The sequence below is a fragment of the Lissotriton helveticus genome, chromosome 3_1 (assembly GCF_964261635.1).
Source record: "Lissotriton helveticus chromosome 3_1, aLisHel1.1, whole genome shotgun sequence".
NCBI classification, from domain to species: domain Eukaryota; kingdom Metazoa; phylum Chordata; class Amphibia; order Caudata; family Salamandridae; genus Lissotriton; species Lissotriton helveticus.
This window is the reverse complement of record NC_136061.1, coordinates 423,932,344-423,952,328: the sequence shown is the minus strand read 5'-3', so window position 1 is coordinate 423,952,328 and position 19,985 is coordinate 423,932,344. Positions and strand designations below refer to the sequence as shown.

The 19,985-nt window shown below is 42.6% G+C and overlaps 1 protein-coding gene across 7 annotated transcripts in view; it reads left to right on the top strand.

The window, feature by feature from the left end:
- RAPH1 (Ras association (RalGDS/AF-6) and pleckstrin homology domains 1) overlaps positions 1 to 19,985 on the top strand; it is a 342,732-nt gene that overhangs the window by 260,542 nt on the left and 62,205 nt on the right. For all 7 annotated transcript variants that reach the window (XM_078680286.1, XM_078680285.1, XM_078680284.1 and 4 more), the window contains 2 exons: positions 3,727 to 3,886; positions 11,068 to 11,189. In XM_078680286.1, coding sequence (XP_078536412.1) covers positions 3,727 to 3,886; positions 11,068 to 11,189 — 282 coding nt within the window. The remainder of the gene's footprint in view (positions 1 to 3,726; positions 3,887 to 11,067; positions 11,190 to 19,985) is intronic.

Sequence of the window (19,985 nt, the reverse complement as noted above, 5' to 3'; positions counted from 1 at the left end):
ATAGATTCTCTTTGCGGTTCCGAAAAAATGTTAAGGCAAACCTTTACTTAAAGATGTCAACCAATTTTTTAACTGCCTAGTGAATCCTGGTACCAATCACAAGTCAGATTGATCAGTCAGAAAATTATTGGTGACGGTCTGGTTCCTTTCATTGCATCATTAAAGTGGAGGAGAGTGGGCATTTCTAGGGAAATCGCCTTCAGGCTGTATTATAATTTTGAAAGACTCTACAGTGTGTAATGCGGATTGGGCATAGGCTGGTTCCTTCAGAATCCATTCCAACTTTGTGTTCTCATCTTACCCTACATTAGGGGTATCCATTGTTTGACGCTGGAGACAGAGCCATGCCAGATGTTAAGGCTATCCATATTAGATTAATTTGCACATAGTGACTGTAAACAAGAAGATGTTAAATAGCCTTTGGCGAACCAGAATATCTGGCATGATTTGTTTTCAGTCAAAGTTACATTTCTATACTCGACTGCGAACAACAAGAATGTCACATCCTCCACAAAAGATCTTCCCTCACTTCTAGAGTTTTTCTTTTCAATTTCAGCTTGCATGGTGCAGTGTTGCCCACAATTGAGTGAAAGGAGATGTTGCCGTTATGCTTGACTGCTTTCATTTTTGATTGGTGCTTGTGGCATATCTCAGCCCCCCACAAACTCAATCCAAGCTGGGAAAGTGCAGTTAGTAATGTGAGGGCCTTATATTAGGCTTATCCCCGCCCCAAAATCGCCACACTTTTACTTTTCCAGGATGCCTTGAAAATGTCAAAAGTGGGTCCAAAAAATATTTTTTACACTACTTTCCAGCACTTTCCACTAGTGGCCAACGCCTTACCACACTGCAGTACCGCACTCCCGAATAAAATGCTCCCTCCTGTGCATGATTGGACCAAATGCACATCATTGGAACAGATCGAAACTGTAACCATTTGAAGATGTCATTAAGACCATATTGACTTCACACGGTCCAAGATTTGACCCGTTCCTGTCACAGGTGGGTAGCCCCATCCACACAAATGAGGTACAATTTTTAATGAGAGAAGTGTGGAAATGCTGATTGGTAAACACTTTTTTTTATCTCCACAGATTGAGGAACTTCCTAATTCAGAATTTGAGGAAAATTTGATTTTAGACAATTTTTTTTATTTTTTCAGGGCAACCTGAATAAGAAAATCTATTGGGGTCCACAGTGGGTGTCTAATTTTCAGAAATGTCTGGGTTGGTAGATTCCCCTTGCTTGTGGCCAAACTGCTGCAGCTACCCACATCAAAAGAATGGGTACATTTTCAAGGCAAAAACTTGATGTCTCCACATTATGCCTTCTGTTTACGGATGATGGGCCCAGCCATGTAAGCTATATACTGTTATCAGAAGTACGGTAATACAAAATTGTTGTTCATTTATTATCATCAATTGCATTCCTCTCCATCTTTGGCTACCAAATAAAAGCCAATGTTCAAGAAAAAAAATACTTTTCAACTTGCCCTCGGTATCCAATGATTGCTTGTGTAACCCCAAATTCAAAGTTGTACAAATAACCACTATTCCTAAACTTAGTATCAAGAACACACTTAAAAAAATTCATAAGTTTCCTTCATACCAATTTTTCATTTATTAGATTTTACCACATGAATTCATGCGTGGTTGACAACAATGAAATATCATTCTGAGCTGCCACTCAGTTGTTGGCTCAGGTATTGCATGTTTTTGGACGACCAGAGAACACAATATATTACTGCAATCAGAAGGGTATGATGGATGTAAAGGCATATTACTTTTGTAAAATGACCGTTTGGCAAAAAATTATAGATGAAAACCTGGTCACCGATTTACATTTTTCGTCCTTATTTTCATTATTTTATTTAAATTATTAGTTTCTTTGTGAAAACCATGAGCGGGATACACAAATGACCCATTCCTCAGTCTAGGTAACATAGGTTTGTATATGTGTTGCATGACGAATTGTGACCCATCGTTATGTCCTAAAATGTAGCGCGTACTTTCAAATTGAATATGTTTAATAGTTCAATTGAATGGCAGACATTTCTGCAATATACGACTAAAGCACTTGGTGTTGAGGCACTGCTGATTAAAAAGGCATTTACATTGGAGATTGTCCATGTATGCAGATAAGCCCTGTTCCAAATTTCTTTAGTGAAAGTTTCGGCATATGTATTTAATTTGAATAATAAGAAACGTTTATTTAGCCTACTACACAAATTCGATAATGTGCTAATTTTTCCATGGACGTATATTTTCGCAGTACCCTAAGGCTTCTCGCATTTTAAAACAATTAACAAGTTTATTCTGCAAACGTAATTTTTGTACGTATAAAATCATAAGCTCATTACCTTGATAGTTGGGATGAACAAACACAAACCGTGCCTGCAGAGAACTGGGACTAGGGGAAACTAGAACAACACTCGCAGGGGAATGAAAGATGAAATGAGTTATACAATCAAGATTATCGGATTAGGTCAAATGTCTGATTGAGTTTAAATCGGGTTCTAAGTCAGCGGAGTACTTGAGCAAGTTATTGAGATCTATGTTCTCTAGAGTGTCGCCGAAGGGGGTGCCAGATTCTCAGTGAACTGCCTATGGTGTATTGGATAATTTGGTAGACTAAAGTAAACTCCATGACGATAATCTACCAAGGAGCTAAGGAGATCCTGAGTACCTGTTAGTTGAAGTAACATCCAGTTTGCAGTGTTTCGAGTTGCACTTTCTTCAAGTAAGGGAATCTTAGCATAGGTAAGTAGTGGTGGCTCCTTTTCGTCATCCTGTAATCCATGTTTACCTGTACTTGGATGATTAGCTCCTGAGGGCGACCTCCCTGTAAGATCTACAGCAGTCTCTGCTGCCACCATCACCCTTTCCATGGCTTTGGCTTCTCCTTCAGTCAAGAGAAATAGAGTCTGATTGTGTATATCATCATGCACGATTAGCTGTCCCCTCCCCCTTCCTAATTTCAGTTGGTTTTTTTTAACATGTAATGGACTAGCAAATATGCAATATAGCAATATGAGGAAATAGCTTTTTGTTTTTTGTTTTACCTTTCTCAACATTTCACTTTTGCAATTGGTGGTTGATGTGTCCCATATTTTGTAGACAAGAATGATTATTGATTTTTACCGTGCAGTGGGATTTCCATTACGTGTGAATGAAAATATTGTTGCCAATACATTTTCTTTGTTTTACTGGATGAACAATTAGACTCCCACTGCCGAACCACTGACCTTTATGTGCCTCACATTAAACCTCCCCTCAGATGCGCTCTGCTTTAAACACTCTTTTTACTAGCAGTGTGAGTTGTGATTCAGGTTCTTGACTTTTTTGTTCTGAACTCTGTTACTTGTACTCATTTATGTCCATTGAGACATCTCTCTCTGTACTGTATATTGGTGTGCATTTGGTTTTTGTTTTGTATTGTTTAGCGTGTGCTTTGCACACCCTTAGAGGGGTTTAGGGCCTTTTCCCTTCGCCTACTTGCACCCAAACCTAACCTCATCCTACACTAACGTGTGCTGTGCGCCTAGCATTTCCCTGGACTTCTAAAAAACCCCAGTTCTCTGTAGCCTTCAGGTTCTTGAGTTGTGTTGGGCCAAGGTGCATTCAGCGCGGGGATGCCTCCGGGTCACCAGGCGCTCTATAAATCGCTAAATAAATAAATAAATAGTAGATTTTAAAGTATCTTCTATATTTCTTTGGATCTCTATAGTTGGTGATCCGCGTGCACATGTCCGATGACAGCTCCAAGACTATGATGGTGGATGAGCGCCAGACAGTACGACAGGTGCTGGACAATCTGATGGACAAGTCCCACTGTGGCTTCAGCCTGGACTGGTCCCTGGTGGAGACCATCAACGAACTTCAAATGGGTAAGCGAGCCTGTTGAGTTTCACCTTTTATTGCCTGGCTTGCTTGCGGATGTTTGCCGTGTAAAGTAGGTTTTAATAGGTGCATTACAGGAAACATGATCCTTAATGGTGACTAGGGTGATGAGGTATATACTCACATCGTGGGTATGTAGCATCTCAGACGTCACAGATAGTGTTATGCTTGCATTTCACAGGAAGTGATCAGATCATCCTCACTGAAAGTATGGACTGCTTTTTGCCAGTGTTTTGTCTTCGCTCTTTTCTATTTCAGCACTAAGCCTCTCAACAGCTTTATTTTCTGTATTTTGCTTTTGATACCTCTTTTGAATATGTCAGAGTTGGCAGAACAAACTAATGATTATTGACCATCAATATTGCTCTCACTATCAGTTTCACTCTCGCTCCTCACTCTGTAGGGTCATTATTGTACCATACCTTGTGATAACCCAATGGTTGTGGCAATTGAATCTAATGGTGCGATGTAACCCAAGCATTAGCGTGTCCTGGACCTTCCTTCTCTCTCTCTCTCTGTGCTTTTAAACCTTCAATAGCAGTCTTAGTCCTTTCATCGCCCCTTCAGCTGCCGCAGTGTACCCAGTTTACGCCTACATCCAGCCCAGCAGTGGTGAGAATGGTAGGGGCTCTGTTATTTCCCTGAAGTCACGTGATCCAATTCAAGGGCTCTCTGGCTGTAGAGTGTGTATAGATCAGGCTCACTCCACATTCTTTAGTATGTTTTGAAGATCAAGTGTGGGTGATGGGCTCTGTCCATCTCTCTGTGCAAAGATGATATATGGAGCTTATCTGTAACTCTAGAAAAATCCCTAATTCTAAAACTCTTGACTAGTGCATCTGTAACGAGAATCATCTATAATGCAAACAAACCTCGGAGCTCAGTATCTAAAATAAGCAAACAGTATTGCAACAGCTAAAATGTATCACTTAAACAAGGCGCAGGAGGCTATATATAAGGGTTCAAAAGTCACACAACCTGCTGCACGTTTCCCTGCATGAAACTATAGAAATTTGCTATATATTCTATAGTTGGTTTGTGGTATAGTTCATCAGGTTGAGTGCCATTCCTGGAGATGTGTTAAACTTGCAGGTCATACATTTGGCATATCCAAGCTCACCTATTCATCTTCCTGGGGTAGGTAAAATCATATTATTCCTTTAGTGGCTTATAGACGGTCCATCAAGTGATTATGGTAGAAGCCATTTACTTCGATTTTCTATTCCTACTGGCATGCAGACCACTATTATGTGTCCTGAGATTAAATGTTTAGTCAGGGAGTAGTCACGTTAATTATTTTCCTTTTAAGGTAAGTGTGGAGAGGGGCAATCCATATTGTGGGGCATATATTTATGAAATCACAGGTTTTCCTTGTGTATCTGCGCCCTCTTAGTATGACAGAAGAATGTTAGTACAAATAGGTAAAGTTTGGAATCTTAGGAAGAAAGAAATGATCAACAAGTTCAACTAATATTAGGATAGGTAGTATAAAGCATTTAGAAATTGGCCATGAAGCCGCTTTGTGTTGTTTGTTGGAGTATATCCGTAGACTGCTGATGGGGAGGAGCTCTGAAGGAGTGAGAGATGAGGGACAGTGATGTGCATGTTTAGATTGCCAGTTTGGAAATAATATTGAGAAAAGCAATTGGGTGAAAGCTGAAGAAGGTTATCAAAGTGGAAAGGATCATGAAGAACGTCTAAAGAACGTGGTTGTTGCAACAGTTTTGAAACCATGGGAAACTTGATTAGCATTAAGAGAAAGTGCTGAGGGGGAGAGGTCCTGGTAGTGTTGTTAGAGTTTGATGAAATGTCTAAATCGAGTCCTAATTGGAAAAAACAGGTTTGCGTGTTGTGCATATTTTATGATAAGTTGAGATTCCCGGTAAGGGCCATACAGTATGATTATATAATAGAGAGAAGCGTAGCAGAGCATGGTCGATGGAGTCAACAGGATGGAGTTCGTGGCATGCGTGGTAATGAAGTAGTGGGACTGTTTGCTAATGAATCCTGCAGCATTACATGTCCATATACATTTGAGTGCCTGCAGTTACAAACTGAATTGGTCTATTTCTAGGTGCTTTGTTGTGCCTGTGTATATGCTCTGGTGGCAGGCATGGTTTGTGAACCCGGGGTGGGCAATTGGTGGATTGTGCTTCTCCTTGATTGGAGCGGCAAGAGTGCTCAAGGGCATATGGAAGGACAACGTTGTATTGATTAGTAAGCTAAAGGGGGAGCAGGTGTCGGGATTGAAAAGTGGTCCCCTAACGGCTGATGGAATATGTTAATGGATTGGCTATTGCAGGCATGTAGTGAGGATGTTGGCATCTATGATACGGGTCCGCTTTCTCGGGGCTGTCCAGATTCTGCATGCCATGTTTAAATGGTTCATTTGGTCCTGTTAATTTTTGTGGTGTGGTGCTGAGAAATATAACCATTGGCAATGGCAAAAGTGTTAGCTTTAATTTCCAATGCATTTAAAAACAGGCATTCACAAATCTTACTTGCGTGCATTGAATACACAAATGCAGTTCCTGGTGTCCTGAGCCAGGGGTGTCAATTTACCCCATGTAAATATGCTGGTCAGTAGTTTGATATGGTGGGTGCAGGAATTGGTATAGGAGGGGCGAGGCTCTCGCTGGAGCAATGTCAATGTAATGCCAGCATCTTAGAGAGCCATTCAGTTTATACCAAATTTTCTAATTATCCTGCTTAATTTTTTTCTCCATGTTTCTTTCTTTGACCTTCTGCTTCCCTGGGGTGTAGGTGTGGCCAGAGTGGATATTCCCAGGAGGCCTAATGTTCTGAGAGGTTTTGTCAGGTAGTTTAGGCCGATCTTGTGTACTGTGATCCAAGTCTAGATTTGTTTTCTTTTTTGCTCTGGAAGTCAGTCGAGCGTTTTCAATGCTATAGGGGTGTGCCCTGGCTTTCGTAATTAATGTTTATTTGCACCCTCGTTCTGTCTTTATAGTTTTTTGATTTGGTATCTGGCCATGCCATTGCACAAGATGTTGCAGATGTCTGTGACAATGTCTCATAGATTATTGAAGGAGTTCGTTGCCGAGTGAGTTAATTTGATAGTTCACGTTCTTGACTGCAGCATGGGCCCGGGGTATGAAGATAGGCTCTGAGTCGGAGAGATTCCCCAAGTTCCTAGCCTTTGCCATTTGTTAGGGGTATAACAGGGGCCATAACAAGCTCTTGCGCTCACTCCATGCCTTCTGGTCACACATAGATTCTCACATGAGCTTGATTAGCATTTGAAGCATGAACCACTTTCTGTTGGCAGGGGTGATGTTTTCTCAAGTAATAACACTGTGTTGAATGATAAACAGGACATCCTTAAGATGCAGTTTGGAAACGTGAATGGCCCAATGGAAGGTGTAAATATGTATATTTTTGGAAGTTTAGCCTCTAGAGGTGTTAATTCTGCATCCTTAAAACATCTTAGACTGCAAACTGTCGACCCTGTGGCCCGTGGTTCAATAGCGTGGAAGTTCCTTGTTGCTTTACCTGCAGAGCAAAGGTTGCGCATCGCCTGCCTGTTTGCATAGAGTAAGTAGAAAGTGTTGGAATAAAGACTGTCTCACTGTCAGAATTTGGTTTAAGGGGGAATAACAGTGTGCAGAGCAGGTAGTGTTTTTTTTTCCTCACTAGTATTATTATTTTGGAAAACTTCATAAAGTAATGTATTCGAATTTCATAAATTCTTTTAAACATATTAAGCTAAAAATGTATGAGTTTTTGGGAATTCGATTTTGTCTAATGCACCTGAAATGGGAAAAAAACTCTAATCCGGGTGAAATACATCTGATTGTTAAACATATTTGGGAGATGATCGAAATTGTTAAAATCTCTTTGAAGTGATGATATGTATGCACTTTTATACTATTTGGAGGTTTGATCTGGAATTGTTGAATAGGCTTCATCTACACTCTGCTACTCTTTTATTCTCCATTTTCACGTAAAAGCCTTTGGTGGGAGTACTGGAAGTTCTGCGATGGGTAGATTTTCATGCGCAAATGGATCTCTACTTATTAATAACATGCAGATTTTTCAGGATCCAGTCTTGATCGGTGACAAGGAACGGTAGAGATGTTGGTGACTGGTGACAACTTTTACCCTGGACTAATCTGTCTGCCTGGTCTACTCTTGGTAGCAGGGGACGTTAATATTCATTAATCTTGTGATTTGGAATGTTCTTACTTATTGAACTCAAAAGTCTAAAGTGCGGGATAATTGAGTTATTGCACATGAAAATCTACTCACCAATTATTGGCTCAATCCTTCCCCACAACCCCCAGCAACCCTTTATCCGAACACAGGATCACTTTATTTTGTGCTGAATGTAATTCCCTGTCTGCGCTTGAAATATTAAGGCACAAGGGGAAGGAATTAAAATAAATGCAAACAACTGCAAATAACTCCTTTATTTTGATTTTTAAGCTCTCTTCTCACCAAGAGCTTTCCCTAAGGTCCACCTGCGGTGATCTTGGACACATAAGATCCCCTGGGCCGGAGCCAGAGGAAATCTCCTACCGCCCCTCCGCTTTGATGTGCGCGTGGCCGGTCCACCTGGGTCCCAGAGAGCAGCAGCGCCAGGTGTGTGGCCGGGCCCCTTCCGCCCCTCGCTGCTTTTGGCGGGATGGCATCCTGTTGCTGTCACGGTCAATAAAAAGCTTAATTATAGGAGGCCGCGAGGTGTCGACCCGTCACCTCGTTCTTCATTAGCCCTTGATGGCAGCCCGGATTTTCATTAGTGTAAGCCGCGCCTCCTGCCTTCAGCAGGAGTAAAGTGTGATTAATACGGGCCTGGAAGCGGCTCCTGGCCCGGGCACGGCTCACACGGCGCGCGGGGCAGAGGTGGGGTCGCTCCCGCCGACTCTGCAGATATGGGTCACTGGCGCGTCAGTGTGTGTCTGGAGTGAGGCGGCAAGCCAACATTAGACTGCTGCGCGCCATTTACACTCTTGGTATGTATATGAAAATAAATGTGTAAGCTGGACACGGCATCCGTCACTCCTAATAAGAAGAGGACGTCTCTCTCCACCCCCAAATGCAGTCGATTACCTTAACATATATAAAAAAAAACTGTGGAAATAAGCATTTCAAATTAGTGAATTGTTCCACATATGTGGAACATGCTCGCATTGCTCCTGGTGCATTTGTGAACCCAGTCATCAATGTCTATCTTGAATTGTTTGCAGAAAAACTGGTCTGCCTCAGTTAAAGAATATATATTGGACACTAATACTACCCTCCCACTTCCCCCAATCGCAGTCTAAAATCTCCATGGTTAAAGTGCGTGCAACACGATCCATGAGCTCATCTTGTGAGGAAGAAACACACTCATTGCAGTCTAAAGTTTTGTGCTCGTGTGCACTATGAGTTAAGAATGCAACTCTTCTATTTGTCGTGTATTAGATTTAAATCTTGACATATTTGCTCTGCATTTTACTTTTCGGGGCAGGTAAAATGAATACAGTTGCGTAGAGTAAAAGGATAACAGTTTTCCAAGTTTGTCAGTTTCGAAGACTTCATTTTGCTGTATGTGCTGTGAGAAAGAACAATGTGTTACTTTTCTGAAGTATTTTGTATGCAATGGAGATCATGCAAAACAAGCAAAGTTGGAAGCCAGTCACCAGGTGCACGGCAATGTGGGGATAGGTAATCCTGTGAGATTATCCTCTAGAAAGGTGGGCTGGCTGAGTGAAGCAAGGGATCTGCTCTGTCAGTGGAGCTGTGAGATCCTGATCAGCTGTAAATGTACTCCTGCTTAAAATGCTCTTTTTTAATGTCTTGTTTGTTAAGGACGTTTATAAGATCTAATTCATTTGATCTCTTCATGAAATGGAATCCAGGAAGGGACCGCTTGGCCTTAGATCCTTTCCAAGTATATAACCTGAGTACCGTTGACAGTAGTATTAGTACCTCCATCCTTAAGTGCCAAGTTTCAGATCAGCTTGTCTGTGTGTGATAAATAACTTACTTTTTATAGTAACGTGTGGAAATGGAGTTGTTGAAAGGGTTTATCAGGAGATGGAAAGACTATGACACATCTTCGTACATTTGTTTTATATGTCTACTGACTAATTATGTAGCACTCTACACTAACGGAGAAAAGGTGCAGTAGGGAGAAGCAGGTAAGGTCTGTGCGAGGTAACGAAAGGAAGTACCTGAGCTCAGTGGCAGACTTGCTGGCAAAGAAGGAAAACATGAGAACAGTGAAGGAGAAACATATGTTGGGTGCTCTAGAGAAATGAGAGCCCGGGGATATGGGTGTGAATCTTCCCCTTCTCTTCCTACCAACCAGTAAATGAAAAGCAGTGGGTTCATGCCGAAAGTATGTCAGGGAAAAACAGACATATTTATAGTTTTAAGAGCCCATCCAATAGATCCCATCTCTGTGAATTCGGGGTGCCCTGTATGGTTTGTCAGCTCAACAGCACACATCAACCACAAAAAGGTGCAATATCTGTACAAAGAATGTGAATGACTGCTCTCCTATATAGGAAACCAAGTCAGAGTCCTATTTGGACGTTACCAGATTCCTGTCCAGATGCCTAGGGAAGTCCATCCTTTTGGAAGAGGAAGTCTCGCACACACTTGTGTCATGCCTAATCGGCAGCCTCTCCCCATTCTGGTAGGACAGTGCCACAAGGGCGACCTCGACCTCCTGTTGGCACCCTCCAGGAAGGAGTTCTTAGATACAAAAAAAACTACTAGACAAAGGCGGGATCCAGATCACTGAATTAGAAATACATTGCAGTTCCCCGTTGTAACCCTTCATTAATTGGGGACTACAGGTATATCTAAAAACCGAGGCAATATGGTATGTTGAGGACAATGGTTCAAACCATCTCTCTGTTAGGCCAACATGTTTCTGACCTACTATGTAACACTAATGGGTCTGGGGCATTCTTCAGTGACATGGGGATTCTGGGAAAAAATTAGGTATTAGCCGGTCTGCCCAAAAGTATCCATAAAATGAAGTGTCAGAATGATTGCTTCTTGTCATACAGCAAATATTGTTCAGTGATGGGTGCAAAGAAATGCTTAGTCTTTTGACCCCGTGCAGACTTTGTTCAAGTGATCTATTCTAATGTTGTACACATTCTAGTTAATTGCACTGAGAGCTTGTGATGAGTCTCGTCTCTTTTCCTTCCTGCAGAGCGGATCTTTGAGGACCATGAAAACCTGGTGGAAAACCTACTGAACTGGACCAGAGACAGTCAGAATAAACTTGTGTTTGTTGAACGTATAGAGAAATATGCACTTTTCAAAAACCCTCAGGTAAATTCTGAATCTGAACTTGTGCTGGATTTCTCGAAACAGTGTTGTTTTTGTTTTGTTTGGTGTTCTTGATTGCTGGCTTATTTTTAATGATGGTTCTATTAGTATTTAAACCTGCTCCGTGTGCACTAGGGGATGGTCATTTACATGATCTAGTGTTCTTCAAATTTTGTGATACTTGCTCTCTTTACCCAAACTTTTCTTCTACTGCTCTTTTCAAGTCACTCTCCCTTGAACTCTCTGCCTCTTATTGCTGCATTTCTTCAGATCACTTGTTTGCTCGATAGGAGTGCGTGAATATGCAAAGTTTTCAAGAGTTTCAAGGGGTGTTTTTAAAGCTTTGCAATTATCCTGAACATTACTAAGTTTGCAAAGTTAAAAAAAAAAATAGGATTGTAAGAGAAAAAAGTTGGCAAAAGCTCTCAGTAGGAGAATTCTCTCGCAAAAACTTAGTTTTTGCAGAAAAATACTTCCAGGGGCGAAGTTGGGAAACTCTGAAAACATTCCAAGTACTACGTTTTCCAAATTATTAACTTTAAGTGGGAGGTTTGCGTTTGCCCAGTACTTAAAGAGCCATATTTCCTATTCTTTCACTTGCCTCCAATATCTGTTAGTACTCAGTAGTGATTGGTCAACCATTTTTTTCCACAGCCACCAATATTTCTATTTTACAGGGAATCAGGAGTAATACTTGTTAGCTTTTCATTTCAATCATGGCACATTTTAAGCACTGCCCCGTTTTAACAATACAGGTCTGATTGCCAGTGAATGAATAGCATTGTGGATTTACAAGTTTAAGATAATATAACTAAAACGAGGTCACAGAAGCTTTCTAGTTTTGGGACTTCATCCATCAGATCTTTAAGCTATCACACACATGCTTTTGTACAGCTATATGCTACTTCCCGCCAGAAGCGCCTGGCTTCTGTGAAGGCGACCGCTCTGACTCCATTCATCACTTCTGTGCTAAAAAAAGATATATAGACTGTGTAGCCAAAATTCTTTGTCCCAGAGTGTTCCCATTCCAAGTCCATTTTATCCCACAGACCTCTCTGCACCCAGTGAGGAACGTCCTGTTTGCAGCCTGACCCACCCTCTACACCCAGGAGCCACTAGCTCTATAATACCTTTACTTTCTAAATCATCCAATTCCGCCATCACTCCATCTCTCAGGCTAATAGGAATGTTCCTTGCTTTGTGACAGACTGGCACAGCATCGTCCGTAAGTACAATTTTGTGGACAAATCCACGAGTTCTCCCAACCTTACCCACAAAACAACTTCAGGAAATTGCTCTCTTTCTTCTCCATGCCCTCATTTTTTTCACCAAGTAACAACACTTGGTCCCGCTTATTGGGATCTAAAATAATGCCCAACACGCCTTGATCAACCCATCCCAACACTGATGGGCCTTTTTCCGCCACATGCAACTTTTCCCACGCTGACCTATTGTTAAATAAAATATTTTGCTTCAGTGAACCCTACTATAGGAATTTCTTCTTTAACTGGATATAAATGCATGGATCGCAAACAATCACCCAGCACGCTCACAAATTTGTCTTCCCATACCGTATGTTGTTTTTTAGTATAAGGAAAACCAGAGTCAGGAACAATCTTTAGTAGTACACCACGAATGGTTACTTCACACAACGGTTTCTTCTTGCTATTTGACCCTCCATTCCACTTGGCCTCTCCATAGCATACCATGTCTTCGATAGATAAAACACCTTCATCACTAGAAGATTCACTTTCTGCATCACTTTCCTCCTCATTCTCCACAACACATTTCACAGGTTTCTTATCCACCCTACCCAGTTTCTCCCTACACACCATGGCAGAATGACTCATAATACCACAAAATGCAAATTTTTATCTAATAGCCGGACAACATCTATCTCTGGCCATATGCCACTTATTCCCACATCTAAAATAAACGGGCTGTTTCTCTTCTTCATCTGATTTACTCTTAGAACCACCCTTCCAACTCACACTTTTGTTGCTGTGCTTCTTAAATGTTTTTTTTATCATACTTCGAGATGGAAATCTTACCAACCACCTCCCCTTCATTGTTACCCTTCAATGCTGCCTCTGCACATCTTTTAGACATTTTGGCCTTCTTAACCCCTTTGCTGCGGCGGCAATTCCGCCGCAGCGAATGGGGGGGTGGGGGGGGGAGGCGCGCGACGCTCCCATGCTCGTGATGGAACTGCTCCGTCACGAGCTTCGGGTGCGCTGTGCTGATGACGGAGCGGTTCCGTCACGGCCCGCCCGCTCAACAGAACGTCCAGCGCAGGCAAGGAATCCGCGCAGGTGCGCCGAGCTGGCTGTGACCGAACCGCCCCGTCATCAGCACCGCGCGTCCGTGGCTGGTGACGGAGCGGTTCCGTCACCAGCATGGGAGGGGTTAATGATGGCCGCAATTTCTTGCAGGGGAGACTCACCACACACCCACAGTTTCTTCTGAATGACCACCTGGTTGGAATTTATCACTAACTGATCACTTTTGAGGTCATCATGTAAGGTCCCAAATTTACATGTGACTGCCAGTTTCTTGAATGCTGCAACGACTCAATTTTCATCTGTTGCCTTAAAAGAAAAAAACATGTACCAGTCTATAGCTGCGCTAACTGTGGGGTGGTAGTGTATATCTAAGTCAACTAATGCATTTCCAAAAACATCTGCACAACTTGCAAGTCTAACCTTCCTTTCCATTTGGTTATAAATGCGCAACCCCTCCGGACCTAAACTGTGCAGCAGGATTTTTTTCTTCTTGGACGAAGTGAACCCTTCATCATTCTTCTCTCTTAAGGCTGACGCATAGTTTAGAAAATACTCTTTCCAATCTGGCCATTTTAATAATGGCTCACCAGGATGAGGTATGAATGGAACATGTGGTGTGAGCCCACTATTTTGCGCACTCCTAATTACAAGTTACACCCACCAAATAAAAATATTTTAACCAGGTTATCAACTTTATTTGTAAAGAATCCCAAACCTGCTGCCAAATAATCAATTCCACTATAATCTAGCCTAAAGAATATTCTCCCGAAATTCCATCCAAGTTCTTTGTAGAATAGGTGTGCACGCACAATCACTGGTGAAAATTTTTGTGAATCACACATAAGAACTGCTCTCTTGAAAAGGTTTGTGAATCACATGTACATTTAACCCCTGTAAATTTAACCCCCCAGCCCCTAAAAAAAAAGTACTAACTCAGTTTGCTTGCCCCCTTTTCAAGTATGAGCACCTTTAGTGGACAAAAGTTTATACAAGATTTCCATTGACTGAAATGGTGTGCGCATCATCGAAATAGGCACAGGCAAGATTTTCCAATAAGGAACTGGAGCGATCAATGCTGAACGCTGTACATCCAAGATGACGCCGATGTACCCACACAATGAAGTCCTTGCATGCACCCCCTTCAACCAAGTTCATAACGTTTTGATGCTCCCTGGTTGCCAGAGATGCACATGCTCTCCAAAGCTTCTGAATTCCATGCACTGCCTCGCGTGTACCTTGCTCACGCCAACTGTGCAATGGTCAGGGCCAACTCCCTTGAATTTTCCTACAACGAGCAAAAAAATCATGAACAGTGCTCCTGCACTTAGTAGCCCTCCAGGATGCTGCTTCCAGTACGTCCCTCTCAAATGCCGCCTGCTCTCCTCTACTGGGCGTCATCCAGCATCCACACCAACCACGGTTCCTGTAGTCCTCCATAGTGTGGGCAGAATTATCCTAGATCCACTCATCGCCAAATTGTAAAAAAACAACGATATCCAGAAGATGAGTGGTAAGTCTTTACCGGAGAGCAAGCTGGTGGAAACCCGCTTGCCACCAGTAACACTTCTCAACTGACTGTTCTTCACTCTCCAACCTACATTCCAGAGCTTATGACTTCCTGTTTACTGGACACAGGTAACCAGGATACCACATCTCCTGATGTCAACTCTACATCTTTTTGGAGCATTTGCAAGTGGATCGCTGTTGGTTTCCAAGGCAAGGCTGCATCTTTGGCGGACTTCCTGTCAGACGGGTGTTCTAAGGGAAGATAGGCAGGCACTAATCCGCATTCTATGACATCACCCTCGCACTCTCTGAGCAGTATGGAACTGATAGCCAAGGAAATGATGCTTAGCAACAATTCAAGTCACAACGAGTACCCTATCCTGTGATACTTCCACCTTCACAATGGACTGAAGCACTGTATCGGAAAGGGCTGTCTGGGGAGGCAGCACAGATCTGCTGCAATACTTGCTGCATCCCTTGTTCCCTCACTGCTCCCAGAAATAAACTAAACTTATCTTGTTAAATTCACTGTAATAAATAATAAAACTCAGACCATATTCAATCCTTCTATGAATATCAAGAAGAGAGTCTGGAAAAATTTGGACATTGCAGCTTTTAATAAAAACTTGTGTGATCTCATGCCTAAATATCCACTCAATTTGGACGACATGAATGCAGCTGCCAACTCGGTGAATTCCTGGCTTTTTGAGGCCATAAACACTTGCCTCCCTCTCACAAATAAGAAAAATACTGTCCATAACTCTCCTGCCCCTTGGTACAATGAAACCCTCCGTTTACATAAATCTCAATGCAAAAGACTAGAGCGTGCCTGGAGGAAAGACTACTCCATCACTGCTGGGCTCACGTACAAAGCAGAATTGAAACTTTACCACAAGGCCTGTGCTCACACCAGAGCCACCTATGTCAACAGCCTGATCACAGTAGCCATGAATAAGTCCAATGTCTTATTTAAGGTAGTAAAAGATCTTGCTGGCTCACAGACCGCTGCTATACCCCCTCCTCTTTCCAGCAAGAAATGTGATGAACTGGCCCAGTACTTCACGTCCAAAATTGATAAAATATACAAAGATATAGCAGCCCATGATAAATCTAATGCCGGACCTTGTCCATCCCCCACTACTTCTTGCCTTTCTTCGGATTTATTGAAGACTTGGCCTGACCTTGTACCTGCTACCCTCTTGGAAATTTTAAACAATATTAAATCCGGCTCACCCATGGACCCCCTACCTATTTCTATTTTACGTAAACTTGAGTTTTCTCAACTCAGTGTGATCTGTACTTTACTAAATGCCTCTCTTGACTCAGCCATAGTCCCTAACAGCTGGAAGCATGCAATGGTGACCCCGCTTCTTAAGAAACCCACTGCGGATCCAAATGTTGCCGCCAACTTTCGTCCCATTTCACTGTTGCAGGCTTTTTCGAAAATATTGGAAAGGCATATTCATTTACATCTTTCACGCTTTGTCACTACTAACAATCTCCTTCACCCCTCCCAGTCAGGCTTTCGTCAAGGCTTCTCCACTGAAACCACTCTATTAGGAGTAACTGAGAATCCTCGCCGCCTACTTGATCGAGGTGAAACGGCTGCACTGATATTGCTTGACCTCAGTGCAGCCTTCGATACTGTCTCGCACAGTATCCTTCTCAGTAGCCTTGCCTCTTTTGGCATATGTGACAAAGCCTTACACTGGCTCTCGTCTTTTCTCACTGACCGGACTTTTCAAATCTTCTCCAACACTTCCACTTCCAACACTTATCTTTCTCCACATGGTGTACCCCAAGGTTCTATTCTTAGTCCTCTTCTTTTCAATCTCTATGTTGTTCCTTTGGCTCATGTTGCACATCTCTCTGGCCTTAATCTCTTTACTTACGCTGATGATTCCCAGAATGTGTTTTCCCTATCCCAAGCTGATCCTTCCTCACCTTCTTCTTTGCAAACAGGTCTTAGTGATATTTCTCGTTGGATGAGCCGCAATTTTCTCAAGCTAAACAGCGAGAAGACTGAGGTGCTTGTCCTTGGTAACAAGCCTGATCTTTGGAGTTCGAGACACTGGCCATCGACCATGGGCGACTTACCCATTCCATCGGAACGAGCGAGAAATCTTGGGGTTCTTATCGATAGGGATCTATCGATGAAAGACCAGGCCAATAAAGTCGCAGCCACCTGCTTTACTATTCTAAGATGGCTGAGAAAAATCTTCTGGATCCTGCCCCCCGATACCCAGAGATCTGTCGTGACTGCCCTGGTGACCTCTAGAGTGGACTACGGTAACGTTCTCTATCTGGGGGCTACCAGGGCGGTCATGCGCCGTCTCCAACTAGTTCAGAACGCCGCTGCACGTCTTCTCTGTGGATGCCGGAAATATGATCCAATTACTGAACGCATCAAGTAACTCCATTGGCTTAATCTTGACAATCGGGTAAAATTCAAGGCACTATGCTTCATGCATAAGATCAAAATTGAAGCCGCCCCCACTTACCTCCGATCACTCGTCAAACCTTATGTACCCGCACGCTTTCTCCGTTCCTCTTCTCAACACCTGTTTTGTGTGCCTAAGTTCAGGCTTTCCAGAGTGGGTGGTCGTTCCTTTGCTGTATTAGGACCCAAACTCTGGAATTCTCTTCCCCTGGACTTACGAGTGGAGCATTGTCATCTCCGCTTCCGTAAAGCCGTAAAGACCTGGCTTTTTGCCCAATAACTTTCTCCTGGATTTACTATGCTATCACTGTCAATCAGCGCCGGGAAACCCTTACGGGTAGCTGTCGCGCTCTATAAGATTAATTAATAAATAATAATAAACTTGAATTCCCCCTTTAGATGCAGACTTCTTGAATCTCCACCATCCCCCTCTTAGAAGGCATGGCTAACCATAGCAAACCCCTATTAATTAAATCTCCAGAGTACTTAACTTACAAGTGCAACAATAGATTAGATACATTGAATAAACATCAGCAATAAAAAGTAAGAAACAATAAAAATTAATTGCAATATCAAGGTTGTGATGGTAAAAAAATAATCCGCTTTAAAAGCATAAAAAAACAGAAACTGGATAAAAACTGAAAACATCAACTTTCCTCTCATTGGTGCCATTCACACACAACAGCAGTGTGTCTGGTAGCGGGGTACATAGGATGTCACACAAAGCGTGACAGAAGGTTTTCATTTTGCAGGTCAGCAGGGAATATAGGGCTTTTTCTTATTGCCCGGGAACCTTTAGCCGCCTGCTCCTGCCCCTGAAACCACAAAACCTTTGAACTGTTATACCCATGGCTGACCCACATGCCAACCTTTACTGAAAATCTTCCGTGCCAGGAAGGTCAGGCATATGTGGCTGGTGGAAGTAGGTATCTGTCCTCCGCACCTAACCTCCTAATGTACACTGCTTCTCATTTCAGGGTGCAACAAAAACACAATGTAATGGTCAAAGGGAAAATCGCACATTGGTAAACATAACATACACAGAAATATGTAGGGGATCCATTGCAAAGACCTGAATATGGTTAAGGGATAACCAGGAAGGATACAAACAAGGAAAACACAGTACAATTGGCTTGCAAGTTAACATCAAAATGCAGCAGAGCACGAGAGAAAGTGACTAAATGCATGTATGTTAACATAAAGTAATGTAATAATGTAAAATGACAATGCACACCCATGTACTCGCAATGAAGAAAACAAACTGGACAAGGAAAATCAATCTTTAAGCAGAAAGACAATCCCTACTCACATTCACTCCCTTTCAACACAAATAAACAAAACTTCCACCTTACCACAGAAAACCAAACAAACCTGCAAACTACTATACCACGCACAATCAACCAACCCCTTGTGCCACAAACATACCAGCTGACCAGGCCGAAAATAAACGTGGACACACAGGGAAACAAACCAGAACGGTGCAGAAGATAACACCCACAGCAAAACAAATACTAAACCTGGGTCAAACACCCGAGCCGTAAGGGAGGAAGGAAAGTGAGGACAAGCACACAGAAAATCCTCATACACAACTCCAAAGCTAAAGGTGAAGTGAAATTCACCTACCAACCACACAAAGGTGGTAGACACGAGTGACAAAAACCAGTCAACTCGAACACAGCTCCCACCAGGGTGATCAACCCAAGTCAACCCACAACCGCACAAAAGCTATAGACACGCGTGACTAAAAACCAGTCAACTCGAACACATTGCCCTCCAGGGTGACAAACCTTTGTCAACCCACAACCACAAAAATAGTGGAGGGCCAGAGGGGCTCAATACCTAAGAACCTTCTTGTACACACTCCCCCAACAGTGAGAGATACAGAAACTCCCACAACAATGACAAGGGGATAACCCAGAGCGACTTCATGTGTAAAAGTCAACTCACACACTCAGTAGAAGACTGTACAAAGTCTCCCACAACCACAGCAAGGTAGTAGCCCAGAGTGACTCAACAACAAAAGTCATCTCAAACAACATACCAACAGTGGGTGATCCATTCCACATCCACACACAAGTGGATACACTGAGTGACTTTGTGTGTGTGTGTGTGTGTGCGCGCACACATACACTCTCACACACATACACTCCTCACACATACACTCCTCACACACACACACACTCTCTCTCTCTCACACACACACACACCATTCTAATGAAACGTTGTCAAGGGGAATTAAAGCCAGCAGAGGAGTGGTGCCCCCTCCAACACAGAGCAATTGTGATAATGTCACCCGCGTGACGATGGTACTGTGCCAACCCACACCAAACACAAGACCACTACATACTTATGATATGTATGCAATGAGAGGTGAAGCAGTCAATACCCAAAGGGAAACCAAACAATTGACAGACTGTAGCATTAACAAGACTACATTGCCATAAGAACATTTGCTGACATTAGAATCAAAACCCCTCATCATTTTTACAACATTTCCTCCAATCATTTAAACGATAGTCACCAGGAACGAAGTCTCAAATGTCCTGAGTGAAGAACATTTCCCAAGGAAAG